The 20,050-nt window shown below is 43.3% G+C and overlaps 1 protein-coding gene across 2 annotated transcripts in view; it reads right to left on the bottom strand.

The window, feature by feature from the left end:
• The window catches only part of SHROOM4 (shroom family member 4), a 211,783-nt gene that overhangs the window by 27,031 nt on the left and 164,702 nt on the right, over positions 1-20,050 (bottom strand). For both annotated transcript variants that reach the window (XM_024116902.2, XM_055081698.1), the window contains 3 exons: positions 19,502-19,636; positions 14,707-17,167; positions 9,365-9,426 (listed from right to left, as the gene is read on the bottom strand). In XM_024116902.2, coding sequence (XP_023972670.1) covers positions 9,365-9,426; positions 14,707-17,167; positions 19,502-19,636 — 2,658 coding nt within the window. The remainder of the gene's footprint in view (positions 1-9,364; positions 9,427-14,706; positions 17,168-19,501; positions 19,637-20,050) is intronic.

Below are 20,050 nucleotides of genomic sequence, written 5' to 3'. Positions count from 1 at the left end.
TTCTGCCTATGTTTTCCTCTAAGAGTTTTATAGTATCTGGCCTTACATTTAGGTCTTTAATCCATTTTCAGTTTATTTTTGTGTATGGTGTTAAGGAGTGTTCTAATTTCATTCTTTTACATGTAGCTGTCCAGTTTTCCCAGCACCACTTATTGAAGAGACTGTCTTTTCTCCACTGTATATCCTTGCCTCCTTTGTCATAGATTAGTTGACCATAGATGCGTGGGTTTATCTCTGGGCTTTGTATCCTGTTCCATTGATCTATATTTCTGTTTTTGTGCCAGTACCATATTGTCTTGATTACTGTGGCTTTGTAGTATAGGCTGAAGTCAGGGCATCTGGTTCCTTCAGCTCCATTTGTTTCCCTCAAGACTGCTTTGGCTATTCAGGGTCTTTCTTTTGTGTCTCCATACAAATTTTAAGATTTTTTGTTCTAGTTCTGTAAAAAAATGCCATTGATAGTTTGATAGGGGTTGCATTGAACCTTTAGATTGCTTTGGGTAGTAGAGTCATTTTCACAATGTTGATTCTTCCAACCCAAGAACATGGCATATCTCTCTATCTGTTTGTGTCATCTTTAATTTCTTTCATCAGTGTCTTATAGTTTTCTGCACACAGGTCTTTTGTCTCCTTAGGTAGGTTTATTCCTAGGTATTTTATTCTTTTTGTTGCAATGGTAAATGGGAGTGTTTCCTTAATTTCTCTTTCAGATTTTTCATCATTAGTGTATAGGAATGCAAGAGATTTCTGTACATTAATTTTATATCCTGCTACTTTACAAATTCATTGATTAGCTCTAGTAGTTTTCTAGTAGCATCTTTGGGATTCTGTATGTATGATATCATGTCATCTGCATACAGTGACAGTTTTACTTCTTTTCCGATTTGGATTCCTTTTTTTTTTTTTTTGGTACGCGTGCCTCTCACCGCTGTGGCCTCTCCCGTTGCGGAGCACAGGCTCCGGACGTGCAGGCTCAGCGCCCATTGCTCATGGGCCCAGCCGCTCCGTGGCATGTGGGATCCTCCCGGACCAGGGCACGAACCCGCGTCCCCTACCTCGGCAGGCGGATTCCCAACCACTGCACCACCAGGGAAGCCCCTGGATTCCTTTTTGCTTTTTCTTCTCTGATTGCTGTGGCTAAAACTTCCAAAGCTATGTTGAATAATAGTGGTGAGAGTGGACAACCTTGTCTTGTTCCTGATCGTGGTGGAAATTGTTTCAGTTTTTCACCATTGAGGATGATGCTGGCTGAACCATCATTACCTTTTAAAATAAATGTATTATTTGGTCTTCCTGCCCACTTATTCTTTCAGACAAATTTCACGGTGAATTTGATAAGTTCTACAAAGTATACCACAGTGACTCTAATTGGTAGTGCATTACATCTATATATTATTAACTTAGGGAGTATTGTAATCATTACTATATTAGTCTTCCCAAATTGAAGCAGAATATAGCTATGCATTTATTCATGTCTTTATTTCTCCCATTAGATTTTTATAATTTTCCTTGAATAGGTTTTGTGTGCCCAGGATTAAATTAATACCCAAGTGTTTAAATTCACTTTGTCACACTCTTTGACAAATCCTTTCATGCCTCTGAAGGTTACATTCTTCTTAGCTGGTAAAGCCTTCCTGAAAAGTGTACTATTCCTAATGAAATGAGATTCAATTCTGAATTATCCATTTTCTTTTACTCAATTGGCAAATAGGAAATGTGTACTGGATATTCCACACTCTGCTCATGATGTGGTATGATAAAAAGAAGGAAGAGAGCCCTAGGCTGCGAACTGAAAAACCTGGGTAGTAGTCTAATTTTGTCACGTACTTGCTATATAATCCCAGAAGTAATGGGCTCTGGAGTCAGATGCCTGTTTGACCTTGGGCAAGTGACTTTAATCTATCTGTGAGTAAGTTTCCTCATCTGTAAAACTGGGTCAATAAATGGTAACTATCTCATAGGTTCATGATTAGTAATAAATAAAATAATTCATGTGAAATGCTTAGAGCAGTGCCTGACACCCAATAAACACTTAATAAGTGTTAGCTATTATACCTTTTGTTGTTGTTGTTGTTAATAATAGTATAATAATACCTTTTCTGAGTCTCAGCTTCCTTATCAGTCAAATGGGAAAAATAAGGCTTCACAGAGTTTCTGTGAGGATTAACTGTGGTTATATGTATATATATATAAACACTCTACACATTCTAAAGTTCTGTGCAAAGTAGAAAAATGGAAACGATCGCAGGAGGCAATTATAAGTATGGAAAACCAAATGAGATAATCTAGGAAATAATTTCTTTGGGCTTTTAAATGCTTCACGTTTACGTAGCTTTTTCTCCCAGCAGATCTACTCACCAATGTTTTTTTCCCTCCTGCTAATATCAAAATGCGTTTGCATTCTCTGCATGCAAACTAAATAACTGTGGAGGGAGACAACCAAGAGTGTAACTACCTGGAATTAAAATTCGTTGCAGGCTTCCAGGCAGAGAGTGGCTCAAGAATATACATTTGATTTTCCCACCTACCCCCATCATTCAAGTTGTGACAGAAATGACGTAAGAAATGTTAAAAATGTGTGTGTAGTGGGGGGAAGGTAAGCGGAAGCTCCATCAGGATTTCTCCTCTTTAAATGTCATCTCTGCCCTTGACCTTTCCTAGGCCTTCTCATCTTCCTTGAGATCATAAACTATGATCTGCTGCCTCCATATTCAGCATAAATATTCTTTCCCTTTCCATTGGCCTCTCCTTTCTGTTTTTAAACTTAAACCAGTTTCCCAAATCCTGATCAAACTATCACTTAAACCAGAGGTTCTCAGATTTAGCTTGCATCAGAATTGCCTGAAGGGCTTCTTAAAACACACATCTCTGGGCCATGTCCCAGTTTCTGATTCAGTAGGTCTGGGTGGGGTCCAATAATTTGCATTTCTACTTCAGTTCTTAGGTGATACTGAGGTTGCTGGTCCTAGGACCACATTTTGAGAACCACTAACTTAAACCTTATCTCCCCCTCTAACTACCACCCCATTTCTCTCCTTCCTTTTCCTAGCCAACTTCTTTTTAAACATTTTAAAATGTATAAATGTCTTTTCAAGCACTCTTCTTTTAAACCCTTTTCCAAATCACACAGTAGCACATAATCATTGTATTAAAATTAATGAAAAGAAACTGAAACCCTCCTACTTTGCTGGTGGAAGTGTAAAATGGTACAGCTGCTTTGGAAAACAGTTAGGCAGTTCCTTAAAAAGTTAACAGAGTTATCGTATGGCCCAGAAATTCTACTCCTAAATATATACCCAAGAGAATTGAAAACATATGTCCACATAGAAATTTGTATGTGAATGGTCATAGCAGCATTATTCACAAAAAAGTGGAAACAACCCAAATGTCCATTAATGGATGAATGGATAAATAAATGTGGTATGTCCATACAATGGAATATTACTTGGCAAAAAAATGGAATGAAATACTGATATATGCTACAACAAAGATGAACTGCTAAAACTTGCTAAGTAAAAGAAGCCAGACACAAAAGCCCACATAATGTATGATTCCATTTATATGAAAGGTACAGAATAGGCAAATCCATAGAGACAGAAAGTAGATTAGTGGTTGCTTGAGGCTGAGTGTGGAATAGAGAGTGACTGGAAATGAGCAAAAGGGATCTTTTTAGGGAGATAGACATGTTCTAAAATTGGATTGTGGTGATGATTGCATAGCATGCAAATTTACCAAAACTCACTGAATTGTACACTTAAAAGGTGAATTTAGGATGTGTAAAACTGTGTGCATTTCTTCTGTATGCATCCCCTTTACAGACCATCATGCCATCTACTTTCTATGCCCATCATTTTACTAAGTTTGCTTTCTCGAAGGTCACTTGTGCGTCCAAACCGTCAAAGCCAATAGCAGTCCTCTCCTTATCGTCTGTGATGGTACACTGGCATACTTCTTCTTCTTCCCACTCCAGATGCTTGCCCCTTCAATCCCCTTTGCTGGCTATTCTTCTTCATCCTACCCCCGCTGGCTGGGTGATCAACAGCCCTCCTCAAAAGCATCCCCTTGTCTTCCTCACTAACTTTAAATTCAACATATCCCAACTCAAACTTATTATCTCCACCAAACCAGGTCCCCTTGTCACCTGCCCCCACTATGTCAATAATTTTCTCTTTCTAAAGTCACTGGGACAGAAAATTATTTTTGGCTTAACTCCTTTCATTCCCAAGTTCTTTCTACTTTTCTCTCAAAAGTTGTCATGTATTTGTGAGCAAATTATCTGAACCAACAAGTCACATGGGAATCAATGCAAATATTAAATAAATACATGAAAAATGTTCAAACCAGAATAATCAAAGTAAGCAAATTAAAATTATAATATGTACCATTTATACCTATTTTATTAGAAAAAGAAAAATTTCCATGATGGCAAATTTTAGGGGAAACTGGTATTCTCATATATTGCTAATGGCAGAGTAAAACACCTCCAGGGAAAGCAGTTTGGTGAAATATATCAAGAACAATAAGAATGCTAATTTTCTTTCAAAAACTAATCCCAACTCTGTATAATTGTTTTTAGTGAGATAATTCAAAATGAGAAAAAAGTTATAGCTGCTCAAAATTTTTCAGCAGCATTACTTTATAATAGCAAGAAATTGGAAACAACCTAATTCTACCAATTTGGGAATGATAAAGCAAATTAGGGCACATTAAGCTGGTGAAATATTATGCAGCTATTAAAATTTATAACTATTGAGGAAGCCTTTATAGCAACAGGAAAAATTGTTCACCAAGTAATGCTTAGTGGGGAAAAAAGAAGCAGGACACATAAAATCACATCTACATAGTTATTATAATCATGACCCCCCCCCACCTGCAAATCTCTACACCTATAGATAAAGGCTGGCAGGGAAATGAAAACAATCAGGGTGTTAGGGTGGTAAGAATAAGGATACTTTTTCTATGGTTCTGAAGAACCTAGGGGCAGGACAGGAATAAATATGCAGACGTAGAGAATGGACTTGAGGACATGGGGAGGGGGAAGGGTAAGCTGAGACGAAGTGAGGGAGTGGCATGGACATATATACATTACCAAATGTAAAATAGATAGCTAGTGGGGAGATGCAAGAGGGAAGAGATATGGGGATATATGTATATGTATAGCTGATTCACTTTGTTATACAGCAGAAACTAACACAACATTGTAGAGCAATTATACTCCAATAAAGATGTTAAAAAAGATACTTTTTCTTCTGTTTTTAATTTCCTGTAATATTGCTTTCGCAATAAACATTTCCCCCAAAATATCCACATATTTATCTATCCCTTCTGTTACATTCCTATTGCACCCCCACCTTCCCAATCCAAGGCCACACTCATTCATGCCTGGATCACTGCCCCTAATTGGTCTCTTTTCAACCCATCTAGGCTGCAAATGCTGCCAAATTATCTAAAGTGCCATATTTACCATGTCACTTACCTGATCAATAACCTTCAATTGCTTCCATATTTGCCATCCTACCTAGTTTTCAAGGCCTAACTATCCTGGTGCAATACTTCACTCTTTACCCTTTTTCTCTACTGTTACTGTTGCTGCTGCTGCTCCTCTTCCTCCTCCTCCTTATTACAATAACATTTACTGAAGGTTTATGGTGCCAGATTTTGTCCTAAATGCTTTACATATATTAACTCAATTATTCCACACAACAGTCACAGGAGGTAAGCACTCTTACCCCATTTCACAAATAAGGAAACCGATGGGGTGGGGTGAAAGAGAGGAACTGGGTGCGGGGGTCGGGGGGAGAGAAAGCCACTTGCCAAATTCACACAGCTAGAGAACAGAAGAACCTGGATTTGAACCCAGGCAGACTGACTTCAAGGACAGAACTTTTTTTTTATTGAAGTACAGTTGATTTACAATGTTGTGCCAATCTCTGCTGTACAGCAAAGTGACTCAATTATGCACATATATACATTCTTTTTTTATATTCTTTTCCATTATGGTTTATCCCATGAGACTGGATATAGTTCCCTATGCTATACAGTAGGACCTTGTTTCTCCATTCTAAATGTAATAGTTTGCATCTACCAACCCCAAACTCCCACTCCATCCCTCTCCCTCCTCACCTCCCCCTTGGCAACCACAAGTCTGTTCTCTATGTCTTTGAGTCTGTTTTTGTTTTGTAGAGAGGTTCATTTGTGCCGTATTTTAGATTCCACATATGAGTGATATCATATAGTATTTGTCTTTCTCTTTCTGACTTACTTCACTTAGTATGATAATCTCTAGTTGCATCCATGTTGCTGCAAATGGCATTATTTTGTTCTTTTTTATGGCTGAGTAGTATTCCATTGTATATATATACCACATCTTCTTTATCCATTCATCTGTTGATGGACACTTAGGCTGTTTCCGTGTTTTGGCTATTGTGAACAGTGCTCCTATAAACATAGGGGCGCATGTACCCTTTTGAATTATAGTTTGGTCCGGATATAATCCCAGGAGTGGGATTGCTGGATCATATGGTAATTCTATTTTTAGTTTTCTGAGAAACCTCCATACTGTTCTCCATAGTGGCTGTACCAACTTACATTCCCACCAACAGTGTAGGAGGGTTCCCTTTTCTCCACACGCTCTCCAGCATTTGTTATTTGTAGACTTTTTAATGATAAGGCCAGAACTCTTAACAACCAGCAGGGTTTATTCCTCCAATACAGCCTGCTTAGTTTCCCCTCTGGGCCTTTCCTCCTGTAGGCCCCAGCCTTTAGTTTTCTTACCCTCCAATGAAATTAAATAGGGCACAATCATACTTATCATGTGTTGTCCCCTTACCATGTGCCAGGCTTTTCTTGTTTAAACCATGTATTTGACACTTTTTCATCTTATAGCAACTAGCCTGAGTTGAAAACCTGGCTTGTCCCTTTAGTATCTGTGAGACCTTGAGTAAGTTACTTAGCTCCTCTGAACCTCAGATTCTTTATCTGAGTCATCGGTTCTCAAAGTGTGATCCCAGGACCAGCTGCATCAGCATCACCTGGGGAGCTTGTTAGACATACACATTTTGAGCCCCATTCCACACCTACTGGATCATACTCCCTGGGGGCGGGGTAGGAGCTACCATGTATCTGGGTTTTTTTTTTAACAAGCCCTCCAGGTATTTCTAATGCACATTCAAGTTCAAGAATCACTGCCCTAATTATAATAATGCCTACCTGACAGTTTTGGGGAAGATAAAACAGGATATGTGTAACTTAGCTAGTGGCACATAGGTTGTTTTGCAAGTGGTAATTTATTATTACTGCTACTTAACTTTGTGTGGATTAGTCTTCCTTGCTCAAGCTGGGGATGGGCAGGCATTATGCTTCCTGATGCTCTTCCTCTAATATTTCCCTGCTTGCCTAGAAACAGGCAGTACATATACTAGGTCTTAAATAAAGTCCTCTTCCTTGACTGGCTGATTAGTAAGAGAGCCGTTTTGGAGAAGCACCATAGTGTAGTACAGTGTCTCTGAAGCTAGACTACCTAGGTCTAGTCAACTTACTAGCTGTGGGACTTTAGGCAACTGAATTTATCTATCTGTGTTTCAGTTTCTTCTCTCGGTCAAATGAAGAAACTAACAGTACCTACCCCTTAAGGTTATGGTGGTAAATAAATATTTGTAAAGTGCTTTGAATGGTGCCTAGAATAGAGTACCGTGCTCAAGAAATGTTAGTTGGCATTATTATTTTTGTGTCATTTTACCTATTCAATGGTGGAGGAGTCTCTGTTTCTTCATTTGGCAAGCAAATGACAAACACATCTTGAGCAACTTCTCTGTGTCAGGCACTGTGCTAGGCATGGAGAATACATCCATGACCAAGGTGTGGTCTCCTTTCTCGACAGTCTCAGTCTAGTAGGGGAGACTCAGCAGACCCACTGGACTGAAATGATTTCTCCAAGAACAGTGGGGAATCAAGGTCAGCCATAGAATCCCATACCCCACCCAGGCCTTAGGTCCCTGAGACATGATACTGAGGGGTCCATTTGAAGGGTTTCCTTAGGGATCCTAATTGAAGCAGTTATAATGGAAAAAGCATGAACTTTGGGGCCAGACAAACCTGGGTCTGAGTCCTGGCTCCATCACTTACTAGCTGTGCGACCTCAACTAAGTTATATAACCTCTCTGGACCTCATCTATAAAATAGGTAGTAAAATTAACTGTTGTGGACAATAAATGAGATTATGGGTATAAAAAGATCCAACCCAGTGACTGACACTTAGTTGGTGATCAGTAAATGTTGGCTTCCTCTCTTTCCATTGCCAATCAGAAAACCGATAGGTTTCCCAGACTTTGGAGTCAAAAGAAAGCCCAAATTATTCCTGACTACACCACCAAATCACAGGGGATAATATAGACCCCTGGAAAGAACCCTGGGCTTTTCAGAGGTCAGGGGATCCAGATTCTAGCCCTCTCCCTAGGTGCCCCCACAGAGGCACAGCTAAGAGCCGTCTTCCCCGTCCCTCCTTTATTCCTGGAGTTTGAGTTAAAGAATCAATATAATTTACGGACCTCTTGTCCTGGAGAAGAACTAGCTGAAAGAGTATATCAAACAATTTCACAAAAGAGGGGTTCCAACCAGACTGATGGAGAGCGACCTGGAGGAGGTAACTGTCTCCTCCGCATGGTCACCTATGACAGGTGGGCTCATGTCTTTGGAGCATAAGTGCCAGGTCCCATGTTCCCCACATTACAGGAACAGATTCTCCACTCTGGGCATTCTTTTTCCCTTAAGGGCTCTGCAGAAGGAACTCTTTCCCCTCTAGCCCAAGCCATACATACCATTTGTAAAATTGTCCCTGCCTTCTTTTAGGAATTCTAACCTATTGTTAGCATGATCTGCCTTGGATTTTTAATGAACAGACCTTAAGCTCTCAACAAGCCCTATAAAAAGAAAGGTGGCAGAACCCAAGAAACACTCTTGAGGCAAAGGCACAGCAGTAGCTGGACAGTCTTACCTCCTCTCTGGCCCCTCCAACCACCCAGTGGCTGCTGGGAAGGCAAGCATAGTTTATGCCTTCCCATCTGTGTTTTAGCATGGTCTGGTCCCCATGTCCTTGTGCCTGGGCACCTACCTCGGGCCTCTGAGCTGATGGGCACAATGTCCCACAATACTCCTGACTATGTATTCCAAAATGTGCTATCCATCAGTTTGGTCTATAGCCCAGCTGCCTGGTGGGCAGGCTGGATTACATCTTACAGCATCAAGGCCTTTGTACTGACACCAGACAAGGTTCCTCAAAGGAAACAGAGCAAATAGAAAACCTTACCGGTTTCCACAGAAGCCTCAGAGGTACTAACTCACCCCAACTCCCAGAGCGGTCACTTACCTCCCTGACTGGCTGGTCTTCCTGTTTCCTGTTATTGGTTTCCATTTGTCCCCAGGAAAGTCCTGCAAAGCAAAATTCTGATAAGTTAGGGAGCTCTAGGCAGCCAAGTATATATAGATGGCTTCAAAAACGTAAAGAGGTCAGGAGCCTGTCCTGGGCCAGGCCCACCCCCTCTTCCCCATCCCCGCAGCTGGTTCCTTCTACTCTTCCATGCAGGCTACAAAACTATGTACCTAGAGGGCTGCCTTTCTGTCAGGAGGCCTGCTGGGCTGCTGGGGGCATGCAGAGTCTAAGACAGCACTCAAGGACCTGGACAATGTGGTCTAGAAACTCTGAGTTTCTCTCTCTTTCTCCACTCCCCTCCCAAACCACGTTAAAAACCAGTTTAGCATGTTTGCTGTTTGTTCTGGCTCTTGTAAAGAAAATCTCTTTGTTTGTTCTTCCCAGTGAACCTGCTCGTTCCTCTTGCCTCTTCCACCATAGAAAGCATCTTCTTGGAAGCCACAGCCCTTGAGGGGGCTTTGAGGCCTAAAGCTCCTGTTGCTACAACCCTGTCCTAGCCCACCCTGTACTGCAGGGGACCTTTCTCCTCATTCCAGATCCGCTGACAGTGGCTGAGGTGGGCTTATTTCTGGGGAGCACTCATCTCCCATATTACAGGAGGAGACTCTTCACCCTGGGCATATTGTCCTTAAGGGCTTTGCCCAAGTATTCTTTTCCCTGCAGCCCAAGCCACATATACCATTTGTAAAAATGTCCTTGCCTTCCTATTCTAGCTCCAAGCCTAATGCAAATTTGCCTTTGACATTCTCCCTGGTTTCAGCATTCCGTACGCTCTACCTAGTGACTCAGAACTTAGCCCAACGGGAATGCACACTTTTTCCTAAACCTCACTGATCTTCCAAAGTCCTGCTTTCTCCAATGCTATTATTGGTCCCATTCAAAGTTTTATTAACTTTGCCTCAGTAAAAAAAAAAAAAAAAAATTATTACCTTTTGGGGGTAAGACACCTGGTTGTCAGTCATTCTGGCTAAGATACTTGTTATTTGAGGGTAGTTATGTCACCTCCCTGAACCTCAGCTTCCTGTCTGGCAAATAAGAACTAGGCTATCTAGCCTTGCTGGATTCCCAGGAGTGAGGATAAAATGGGATGTGTATAGAGAATGCTTAGCACAGCACTCGGCGCATAGGAGGCTCTGGACGTTAGTAGCCATGGAAACGATGAGGTTTCACAGCTTTCACAAGACCAGAGCAGTCCCTGCCTGTACCTGTCATGTGAGAGCAGCAAAAACCACTTGTTCAACTTAGATTCTGCCTTGATGCCCTTGTAAGATGTCCCTGCTTTCAAAGACACTATTACTCGTTTTGCCACAGTGGGAGCCAGGATTTCCTGTCCATGGCCTGTCTAGCCCTGTGGGAAGTGCTCAGTAAATAGAAGTGGCCAAACCAAAGTCCTGTCCCAACTCTCAATCTCCTCAAGTCCCCAGTATCACCTTACTTTTTTTTTTCACTGAGCCACTTAGGTTGCTGTAAATTGTCTGCACTCTTTGAATCAAAGAGGCAGATATCTCCACGGCTTGTTGCAGATGGGGATTGATTGTGGTAGGAACTTGTTGCCCTAGTGGAAGTTGTACTTCTAGATGGCGTTCTGCCAGAGTGGGGAGGGCCTGGGCTTTGCAATCAGCTTTTGGAGAGGCAGTGTAGCACAACTAGGAGCTTGGCCTCTGAGGCCACACTACATGGATTCAAATCCCACACTGAGTGTGACCTCAGGCAAACTACCGAGTTTCTCTTAGCTCATTTCCCCCAGCTATTTAATAGTGATCATAATAATAACAGTATCTATTTCTTGATTGCTTTGAGGATGACATGAGTTGATACACGTAAAGCACCTAGAACAGCACCTGGTACGCCGTAGACACTCAAATGTTAATTATCATTATGTTGTTCAAATCCTAGCTTCACCACTTGCAAGATGTGTGATCTCACTGAGCCTCAGCTTTCTCAGCTGTAAAATGGGGATCCTATTATAACGTATCTCATATAGTTGTTAAATAAAATACTTTGATAATATATGCAGAACTAACTGGCATGAAGCATGAGGGATTTAGGTGTGTGCTGATTTTAGTTCTCTTAACAGCACCAAAGAGGAGCCAATTGGCTCCCCAGCCTCTTCCAGGGGCCATAAAGAGCAGGATCTCAACCCTCCTTCAGATAGCCACCATCACAACTACCTTAGCCACCTGAGCTGGGGTATCCTAACCCATCTACAAGTTTTCCCCATGTCTGGGGGGAGGGTGAGCTCAGGTGGCAGGGGTAGAAATGGGCATGAAGTGGCTTCTGGACGGCTGTCCACATGTCTGAAAGCCTAGCATCTAAGCAGACCTACTTATCTAATCTAACAGACATTAGGAACCCAATGTGTCCTTCCCTCAGAGTACAAAAGGAGAGGCATGGTATGGGCACAGGCACACCTGCATAGCTGCTGCAACCTGCAAGTTTCACCTCCTTCCCTTATGGAGTCACTGGCCCTAGGATGACCGTTCTGCAGCTGCTGTCATCTGCTTACCCCACCCCCACCCCCAACTTTATCCCGTTTTCTCCATTGTCTACTTGCATGTCCTTCTTTCAGCAAAAGTTTCTCAAGGTAAGCCCAAATCTCCCTTTATTCTAAAAGATAATAACTCACCTTTAAAAATGATTATTATCTGGTAGTTACTGTTCTAAATGCCTTACACATGTTACATCATTTAATCCTCTCAACCAACTTATGAAGTAAGTACTGTTATCATTCCCATTTTTTTAGATGGGAATGCTTAGGAATTCAAACCCAGGTAGTCTGGTTTCAGCATCATGCCCTTAAACCATTATTTTATATTTCCTCTCTTTTTCCCCCCTACATTTTATTATGAATATTTTCAAACACTTAGAAAAGTTGAACAAGTTTCCAATGAACACCTATATATCCAACATTGTATAGTTTCTACAGTTAGTATTTTACTATATTTGCCTTATCACATATCTATTCACTCCTCTATTCATCCACAAATCCATCTTAAATTCTTGATGCATTTCAAACTACAACTTTATCCCCATACATTTGAAAACTTAAATGGAATGGACAAATTCCTTGAAAGGCAAACTACCAAAGCTCATTCAAGAAGAAATAGATAACCCTATGTCTATTAAAGAAATTGAATTTGTTGTCAAAAATCTTTCCACAAAGAAAACTCTAGGCCCAGATGGCTTCAATGATTAATTCTACCAAACATTCAAGGAAAAAAATAATACCAGTTCTATGCAAACTCTTCCGGAAAATAGGAGAGAAGAGAACAATTCCCAAATCATTTGGTGAGTGAGGCCAGTATCTTGATATGAAAACCAGACTCGGACATCACGAGAAAACTACAGACTAAAATCCCTGATATACATAGACAAAAATCCTTAACAAAATACTAGCAAATCAAATCTGGTAATATATAAAAAGGATAAGGTGTCATGACCAAGTGGGATTTATTCTGGCAATGCTAGGCTGGTTCTCATTTCAAAAATCAGTCAATGTAATTCACCATATCAATAGACTAAAAGAGAAAAACTGTATGACCATCTCAATAGATACAGAAAAAGAACTTGAAAAAAAATTCAAATATCCACTCTTGATAAAAGCTCTCCCAACAAACTAGGAATAAAAGGGAATTTCTTCAACCTGTTACAAGGCATCTACCAAAACAAATCTACAGCTAACATCAAACTTGATAGTGAAAAATTGGGAAAAAAGTAACAATATCTGCTCTCACCACTTCTACTAAACACTGTATTGGAGGTCCTAGACAGTGCAGTAGGGGCCTCCTCTCCTAATAAAGCCATACACAGTGGAAATGAAGACAAAATTACTTATATTTACAGATGACATGATTGTCTAGGTAGAAAATCTTTTAAAATCTACCAAGAAAAGTGAGTTTGGCAAGGTTGCAGGATACAAGGAAAATATACAAAATTAAATTGCATTTCTACATAATAGTAAAGAATTTTAACTTGACCTTAAGAAAACAATAGTATCTACAATGGCAGCAAAAACATGAAATCTTAAGGATAAATATAACAAAATATGTGCAACATCTGTATGCTGAAAACTAGAAAATAAGTTGTGCAAATCAATATACTTCAAAAACTCAAGCATACATATCATTAAAATTTGATACTTGTTTACAGTATTTTAGGCAAAATTTACTTCCAGCGAAATGCACAAACATTAAGTGTACATCTGTTAAGGTTTGGCAAATGTATACACCTGTGTAACTCAAACTCATATCAAGATATAGATCATCACCCAACAAAGTTCCCTCATGCCCTTTCCTAGTCAATCTCTGTGCTGCCTGCCACAGGCAACCACTGTTTTGAAATGTTTTTCCATAGAATAGCTGTTTTAGAACTTTATATAAAGGAATAGTAGAGTATGTACTCTTCTGTGTAAGGCTTCTTTTACCCCTAAGTTTCGTTTCTTCAAAGAATATGTATTGAGCAATTTCATACAGTAAGTCTTTCAGAAGTGTAGGCCTATGCAAAAACAGTTCAACACAGGAACTAACTTCTGGTTTGAATGCACCAGCCAAAAGGTGGCACTAGGAAAGCCATGGGGAAGGAATCTGGCGGTAAGCTGGCAACAGCATAGGGAGTCCTCCCACAAATACCCTGAGGGATTGTGGTGGCTTGTATTAGAGTTGTAGGTCATAACCAGGGTATAGCAACAGCCAGTTTAGACCTGGGTCTCTGCAAACAAAGCCTGGGAGACATCTGCAAGTTTTTCAGCTCCAAATATATTTTAAAGCAGGAAATGGAAGGGAATACATGCTGTTTTGGATCAGGCACTAAGCCTGGCACTCTGTGTTACACAATCTCATTTGATCCACCCAACTAATTCATGAGGCAGCCATTACTTTCCTCCACTTTATAGATGAGGTAATAAGACTTCATTTAGTACTGGCCATTTTATGAGGTAAAAATTCTTTTCTTTTTCCCTTTCAAAAGAATAACATAACTACAACTTTTGGTGGATGGATGACTTGCTTAAGGTCACTCAGATACCAATTATACAGTCAGGATATAAAGCCCAGTTCTGTTCATTTTGTGAAGCAAAAGTTATGTTATTCTACCTCTAAAGATGAGGTAAGTGCAATTTTGATCACTGAATGTCTTGCCCAAGGTTAGTAAGCTACCACCTGGTGGACCCAGCACTATATAATTTTAAGATATTATAATTGTTATGTTTTCGAATGATTTACCTAGCTTTCTCCTCACAAAGAGAATAATGAAGCTCACCCATCCAAGAGCCAAGTCCTCACCTGCACTGTTGGATTCCTGGGTTTCCAAGTGTTGCCAGGTGCCAAGCTGCTGTCCTCAAGGGTACCGTGCTGGGGATTATGATAGCAAGCTGAACACCGGATGCACTGGTGGTGGTGGCACCGGCAGTTGTAGCAGTTTGGCATCATATTTCTCTTTCGCAAAGCAGGGCAGACTTCCCCAGAACAATAAATGCAAGGGTCATGGACTACAGCTCCCTGGACATTGCAGGAGTAAGAGCACGTCCTGCGGTAATCAAAATCACCACAGTGTAGTGGCTTACAACACATGGATTGTTCTAGACCTTTGCTTGCAAAACATTCTTTGTAAGTGGTAGTTTCTGACTGAAGGGGTGACATGGAATGATATGATTGGTCTGTGGCATGATAGGGTTGGTCTGTGGAGTGATATGATTGGTCCATGGGATGGCGCCTCAATTCCCTATAGCTGGAGCTCATTGGCTGGAAGTTTTGGTCAACAGGTTTTGGTCTCTGGGTAAAAGTCTTGCTATGAGTGGTTAAACCTGGCAAATGAGATGTAGATAAGGATTTGCTACTCTCTTCAAAGAACTTTCTTCTGTCTGCAAAGGGCAAGAGGGTGGCTTCCTCCCCAGCTTGGGCAGTAGAAGCCTTCAGTTCCTTGTCACCTGGGTTGGAAGAGTTTTCCACGGCTAGTGCCACATGTGGCTGCAGGTTATGCTCTGGCGACCATCTCCAGTGACCTCCACGGACTCCACGGTGAACATTTGTTTTTTCAGAGTCTGAGGAGGATGGGTCAGATGCTTTCCACCAGGTGTTCAGGCTCAAAGAGGACTGGCCAGGTCTCTGGCTAGGGCTCATTCGTCCCTCCAAGCCCGTCCTAGATTCATGGCCCTCAGGGGCTTGGCTGAGGCACTCTGAAGACCTAGCCCTGAGTATCATGCTCTTGTTGAAGAGCTTGTCTCTGGGGCTAGGTGGTTTTTTATACGAAGATAGAAGGGATGAGTTAGAGGCAGGAAGTGGAGGACTTTCTAGACACTCCTCGGTCTCTTCCACTGGCTCCTTGGTGTCACACAGCTGTGACAAGGGACTCTTGCCTTTCTGGAGCTGGGCCTTCCTCCTCTGAATTTCATTACGTAGATTGGTAGCAAAACGCTCACTCTTCCGCCGGTTTTGTATCGAGCGGCCCCGGGTCCCTCCATTTCGCCTACCACCCACCCGGCCACACTCCTTGGGCTCACTGTCCCCTTCTTCAGTCGCCTCTGTGCGGCCAGCTACTTTAGTGGTTTGTTGAACAAGGGAGCCAGAGGCAGAGGACTTCTGGCTGGACAATTCACTGTCAGCTCTGCTTGCTCTGTTTGGGTCCTGGAAACTTCTTTCTGGAGGCTGTCCATCAGCCTCTCCATGTGGGGAACTGCTTGGGCTCTGATGCCCCGAACCCAGAAGTCTATCATCCACTGGCCTGGTCTTTCTCTCTTTGCTGGGCTGGTCCTGGGTTCCTCCTGCAGGGGGACATGGGCTTTTCTTGCCTGTGTGGCTACTGTGCAAAGGGGATAGAGTCCACTCCTGCCCATCCTGCCCAGCTGGAATCTCTGTCCCCTTGCTGTCCCTAGTATCAAGGTGCACATGCTGCAAGTGGGACGCCAGTAGCTGTTCAGGGGCACTATGGCGATGTCCTGTGGGGTGTGGAGGGCTGCCAAAAGAAGAAGCCTTAGCTAGTTCTGCTGAAGCCTGGTTGAGTGGGCTGGAATCTGTGCTGGAAGCTTTGTCATATGCTTTTGGGAATCCAACAGCTTTGGCCGAGGCCTCCATCAGTAGATGCTCAGAGCCCTTCTGGCTGGATTCAGGAAGTTGGCTGAGCTCACAGTTCTGATGGGCCTCATTTGTCACTTGGTCTTGCCCGCTGAGGCAGCAGAACCTGTTAGGGTTCCTTGGGGATAGCATGGTGTCCAAGCTAGGTTTCTCCTTCTGTTGCAAGGAGTCCACAGGCTCAGAAGCCCTGCTCTGCTCTCCATTGAGGAGTTGGGCTCTGGAGGCCTGAAGACTGTCTCGCCTCACTGGAGGTTGTGGTGGACCCCTGGCAGCCTTGGCAGGCCCTGAGGGGTGGACCTCCTGTGGACGGGATGATATCTGGGAGCTAGGAGTCAAGTGGCCCCCACTGGTATGCCGGCCACCTCCTGAGGTTTCGGCCACATTAAGCTGGCCATTAGGGGCCTTAGTTGGTCCTGGGCCTTGCATGATGCAGTCCACAGAGCCTGGCTCCTCTGGCCTGAGGGAAAGGGCACAGTCAGAGGCATTTGAGCTGGCCGAGAAGGAGCTATAGGCTGAGTCACGCTGATTGGGGTATGTGCTCTGGTCAATGGGCAAGAGGTGGCCCTCATAGGTGGCTTGGCCTGGTTGCTCCAGGCTCTCCATGCTGCCAATGGAGCTGCTTTTCTCAGTGCTGCAGTGCCGGGAGAGTGGACACCACTGCACACACACGTCACTGCAAGACACAGGACACACCAGTTAGTTACGTCACCAGATCCATTTCCCACCTTGGCCAGCCCTACCATGGGAGAAGCAGGACACCCAGAGGCACCCATGTCACAAGTGAGAGAGAGATAAGGCAAAAGAGGAAGGAAGGGAAACAGGGGAACAGATGGACACTGGGGGTACAAAGAAATGTGGTAAAATGGGAGACAAGATGATATGTGGAAGAAGGATAGGGCAAGATCCCAAAGACTAACAGTGTGAGAACTCCACTGAGGGTTGTGCTCTGTTTCTCTGCCTTCAGTGAGTCTAGAATTGCTTCTGGACTACTGCTGCCCCCAGGGAGTCAGCTATAGCTCTCTGCTAGGAGAAATAAGCACAGACTATTAGCATTTGAGAGGGGTCCTAAAGGGTTGATTTAATTTCAGCCAGCCCATTTTGTAAATCAGTGGTTCTCAAATTTGAGCATGTATCAGAATCACCCAGAGGGCTCATCAAAACCCAGGTGACTAGGTCTCATGCCCAGAGTTTTAGGTCTGGGTGGATCCTGAGAATTTTACTTCTGACAAGTTCCTGGGTGATGCTGGTGCTATTGGTTCAGGGACCATGCTTTTGAGAATCACTGGTGTCAAGCAAGCCCTGCAAAGGGAAGTGATTGTGAGGATGTGATTTTTCTCAAGATCGCCCAGCTCTAGTTCATGGCCCAGACAGGGCCAGAATTTAGGCATTGCCCGGTTCTTTTCTTGGTAATAATAATCCTCACCATTTACCGAGGACTTACAATGTGCCAGGCACTTTACAATGTCTCATTTCAAACTGAAGGGGAGAGATTATTATCTCCACTTGACAAATGAGAAAACTGAAGCTGAGAGAGGGAAAATAAACTGACAAGCTCACACAGCAGCAAAGAAGCAGACCTGGAATTTGAACCCAGGCCTCTATGAGTCTAATGTCCTAGGTCTTCTGCTACACTGTCTGTTAAATGTAAATAATAGTAATATCTGTATCAGAGGGTTGCTTTGTGGGTGAAATCAGATAATAAAAGTGAAGCTCTTGTCGCAGTCTGGGCACCTAGCGAAGGTTCAATACCAGGAGCTGCTGCTCTCTTGATTGTTGTTTTCATGGCTATTGTTATCAGCATCCCCTCTACTACGACTTTTGATACTATAGTGGTCCCTGCCCACCCAGGCCGCCCTCATCCCCCATGGCAAAGCCAAACCGGGGAGAACAAAGAAGGGACTAGGATCAGACAAAATCTTGAATTTTAAGTACCATTTCCCACACACAAAGCCAAACTGAGCCAAGTCATGCCAGTAACACCCTGTGGCTAGAAACCCAGGAGGTTGCAGGCTGCCCTCAGAAAGGCCACAGTTCCAAACACCAGAGCTGAGCGGTGGCAGGAGCCCACAAGATCCCCCAGGTCAGCCTTTCCTAATTCTTGCTCCCTGCCTTGCCCCTTAGCCACTCCACTTACTTGACCTCTGGGCTAGGAATCCATCAATTACTCCTTGGCAAGATCTGCTACCCAACCCACCACCCTTCCTGCTGAAAACAGCCACGACCCCACTCAAACAGGAGCCAAGCTCAGAATGTATTTCTGTGTATTCTCCCAGAACAAAACTGCCTCTGCCTCTTCCCTGAGGCCCTGGCTTCCGATGCCAAATAAAGACACCGAGTCAGGGCAAACTCAACCCTTAGCTTCCCTGAGCCTCCTCAACAGAAATCCCTTCTCAGAGGGAAGATCTTGTGGAAGGGAAAAGGCAGCTGAGGCCAGCAGCTTTGGTGGCTCTGGGCTTGCTGAGAAAGTTCTCCGAGTCTGCTGGGCAGCTGTTTCAACCACAGACCATCCCAAGCACCCTAAATTGAGAGATTATCATTGCAGCTGGACCCTGTTATTCAGGGAGGTTCCCATTCTGAAAGCTTTGGTTCTGTGACAGAGCTGGGATGAGAGGAACAATGGATGAGGTCACCATGAGTCACTGTAGCTAGAGAAGAGGACCAGAACCCAGCCTCAGGGCCACTGATATCAGAGACCAGGACGATGCAGAGGAGCCAGGGAAAGAGACTACAAAGGAAATAAGGTGAAAAGGAGGAGAGAGTGGTGTTTTGCAAGTCAAGTGAGGTCAGTATTTCAAGGAAACATTTTTTAAAAGGAAAGGGACTGTCCCAAAGTCACAGACAGTTCTCAGTAGATGAGGACCAGAAGCCAGGCTCTCTGGAACCCCACCCCATTTTCCGGGATAGCACTCTGGGCTCTACAGCCTCCAACGGGGATGAGAGCAGAGGAGAGGGAGTGGCTGGGTGATCTAGCCTCTACCCCATCTTGAGGGGAGGGTTCTAAACTTACCTCGTGTTGCAGCCGGAATGCCAGGACAAGCTGAAGGCTTCAGAAGGGAAATGCATGTTGGTGGCTGCTTCAGGGCATCCCTCCAGCAGCTTGGCCACATGCCATGAATGTGGCCTACTGACGGGGGTGTTCTTCCTACAGTAAGAAAGGGACAGGAAGTCAACTTAGGGAACCAGAGCTGAAATCACTTCCTAGGCAGCTTCCGCCCCCACCCCCTCTTTCCCTTAAATGAAGTAGAACATCTTGCAAGGAGCTGATGTAGGAATCTTAGTGGCCACCCCCTCAGCTCTCAGTACTCAAATCTCCTTCACCCCAAGGACAATCCCTGGAGATACAGAATGTTAGCGTCACAGGGCTCTTTTGCTCATGGGTGTATCCCAAGCATGTATAGCAGTGCCGGACGCATAGTAGATGCTCAATAAATATTTGTGGAATAAGTGAGTGCTGCTGCCCAATGAACAGTGTGCCCACCCTAAGTTTTCTCTGAGAAAAAAAATCATTCTGGCCAATCTTCCCATTTTTCTCTAAGAAAGGGATAGGTAAATGACT

The sequence above is a fragment of the Physeter macrocephalus genome, chromosome 21 (assembly GCF_002837175.3).
Source record: "Physeter macrocephalus isolate SW-GA chromosome 21, ASM283717v5, whole genome shotgun sequence".
NCBI lineage: Eukaryota > Metazoa > Chordata > Mammalia > Artiodactyla > Physeteridae > Physeter > Physeter macrocephalus.
The sequence above is the reverse complement of the archived record's forward strand: the minus strand, read 5'-3'. Positions and strand labels throughout refer to the sequence as shown.